At 35.3% G+C, this 1,834-nt stretch overlaps 1 protein-coding gene across 1 annotated transcript in view; it reads right to left on the bottom strand.

Annotated features, from left to right (window-relative positions):
- Nucleotides 1-475: 475 nt before the first annotated feature.
- LOC107885285 overlaps nt 476-1,834 on the bottom strand; it is a gene marked incomplete at its 5' end in the record, with an annotated part of 8,916 nt that continues 7,557 nt past the window's right edge. Inside the window, 2 exons of the mRNA XM_016808890.2 lie at nt 476-575; nt 644-1,832. Coding sequence (XP_016664379.1) covers nt 494-575; nt 644-1,832 — 1,271 coding nt within the window. The remainder of the gene's footprint in view (nt 576-643; nt 1,833-1,834) is intronic.

Raw genomic sequence — 1,834 nt, 5'->3', positions numbered from 1 at the left:
ATATAATATGGTATGTATATAAAGTCAATCGTAATGATAAATCACTGCATACGAAAAATTATTTTTATTTTCATAGCCAACATTAGAAATTTTAATAGAATGTTTTTACTGGAAAGCTATGCTATTCATAGAAATGAGTTATCTTAGATTTTTATTAATTTTTTTTTTTAGTTATTAAATTTGATTATTTATACAAGTACCTATGCGTATAGCATATCACGACGTCACCTTTCTGGATCGTTTTTCGTATGCAATGATTTATCATTGAATTCGAATATAATACATCCATTACAATGACAGACTCTATAACTACTGTGCAGCAGAATGGTACTCACTTGCCCACCTTTTTTTCTCCTGCATTAAAATTAAAATAAAAAAATTATCTAAATTTAAAAAATATGCGTATTTAATTTGAAATACAGATACTATATATAAGAAAAAATTTAAAATATTATGTCCTAGTTAATTTTTTTTGGGAAGAATTGTTTTTTCATCAAACGTCGTCTGATTCAGCGATGATTTTGTCGTAGTAGACAGAGACATCGCGTCCGAAATTACAATCGAGTTCAAAGCATCTAAATAAAAAAATATATATTTCAATAACATATTATAGGTTCAATAGATAAATATAATCGATTCGTACTTCATTGATACACTTTCTCTCTTGTTCAGACCGTACATGTGTGCGTACAACGAAATCGCAAATGCGTAGCAACGTAAGAAATCTTGTGGAAGTGAACCATGGCCATCACATATTACATTGCACGGATACAGATTTTCGAAGCGCTGTGGCGAAAATTGACCATCGTGACCAATTACCGGACGCAGCGCGTTTTTCATCCAGTTGCAGATCAACTCATTCAGCGACTGGTACAACAACTCATCAAACTCGGTGATCTCGAACTCGACCTCGAATTTATCACTGTCTCGAATGTACAACCGCCGGAAACACGAAACCATTTTAGATTGCATAATTTCTGACAACGGTAATTTCACGTACGACATCAGCTCAATTTTCTGCGGTTGACGGCTATCCAGAAACTTTTGAACCTCGGTATGCTTTAAGACTCTGGTTGCGATGTCAATGTTGTGTAAGATCGCGTATCTCGATAGCAAAAAAATGTGATGGTAATAACAATTATCAATTGCAGCGCATAACACACTGTCGACGTTGTTGTGTGATTCGAAATATTCTGGTAAAATTCTGATCACATCACTTTTACTTACAATGGATTGACGTTTTTCGGAAACGGTAGTAGAGGCGTACCACAGACTAACGTCGGAGGACAACAGATTATTCCGAATCGCATGCACTTGTGCAGCCTTGCTCATAATAAATTCGAAACTTTGATCTAGTTTTTTGAACATTGCTGAAAAGGTACGTGCTGTCAAGATATAGTTCACCTTAATTTCGTTAAAAAAAGCGCGCCACAGATTCTGGTCGGTGGTCTCGATATCCGGCCAAACTTTTGATATGTTATTTTTAAGAAATAATAGACAATTCGCCGGTATGATGTCCTTATCCAGATCAAACTTGGCTAATGCTCTAAAATTCGTTAAAAATAACCCAATACCCTCTTTCTGAGTCCCTAACCTATATAGAATACATAATCTCTGGAACAAATACCGGAGTAGGCCTTTTAAATCCTGTCTGGATTCGCTTTCGTCATAATACATTAGATCGATGGTGGACCTGCTCCAATAGTCGAAGACTAATGCTTCGATTTCACCTTCTATGAAATTAAATTGAACAACCGTATCGTCGCCACTCTCAGTCTCAACCCTACGTGTAGATTCGGAATCAAAATAATTATTTTTTAAGAAAACGGACTCT

The sequence above is a fragment of the Acyrthosiphon pisum genome, unplaced genomic scaffold (assembly GCF_005508785.2).
Source record: "Acyrthosiphon pisum isolate AL4f unplaced genomic scaffold, pea_aphid_22Mar2018_4r6ur Scaffold_308;HRSCAF=728, whole genome shotgun sequence".
In the NCBI taxonomy this organism is placed as follows: Eukaryota; Metazoa; Arthropoda; class Insecta; order Hemiptera; family Aphididae; genus Acyrthosiphon; species Acyrthosiphon pisum.
This window is presented reverse-complemented; position numbering and strand designations above follow the sequence as displayed.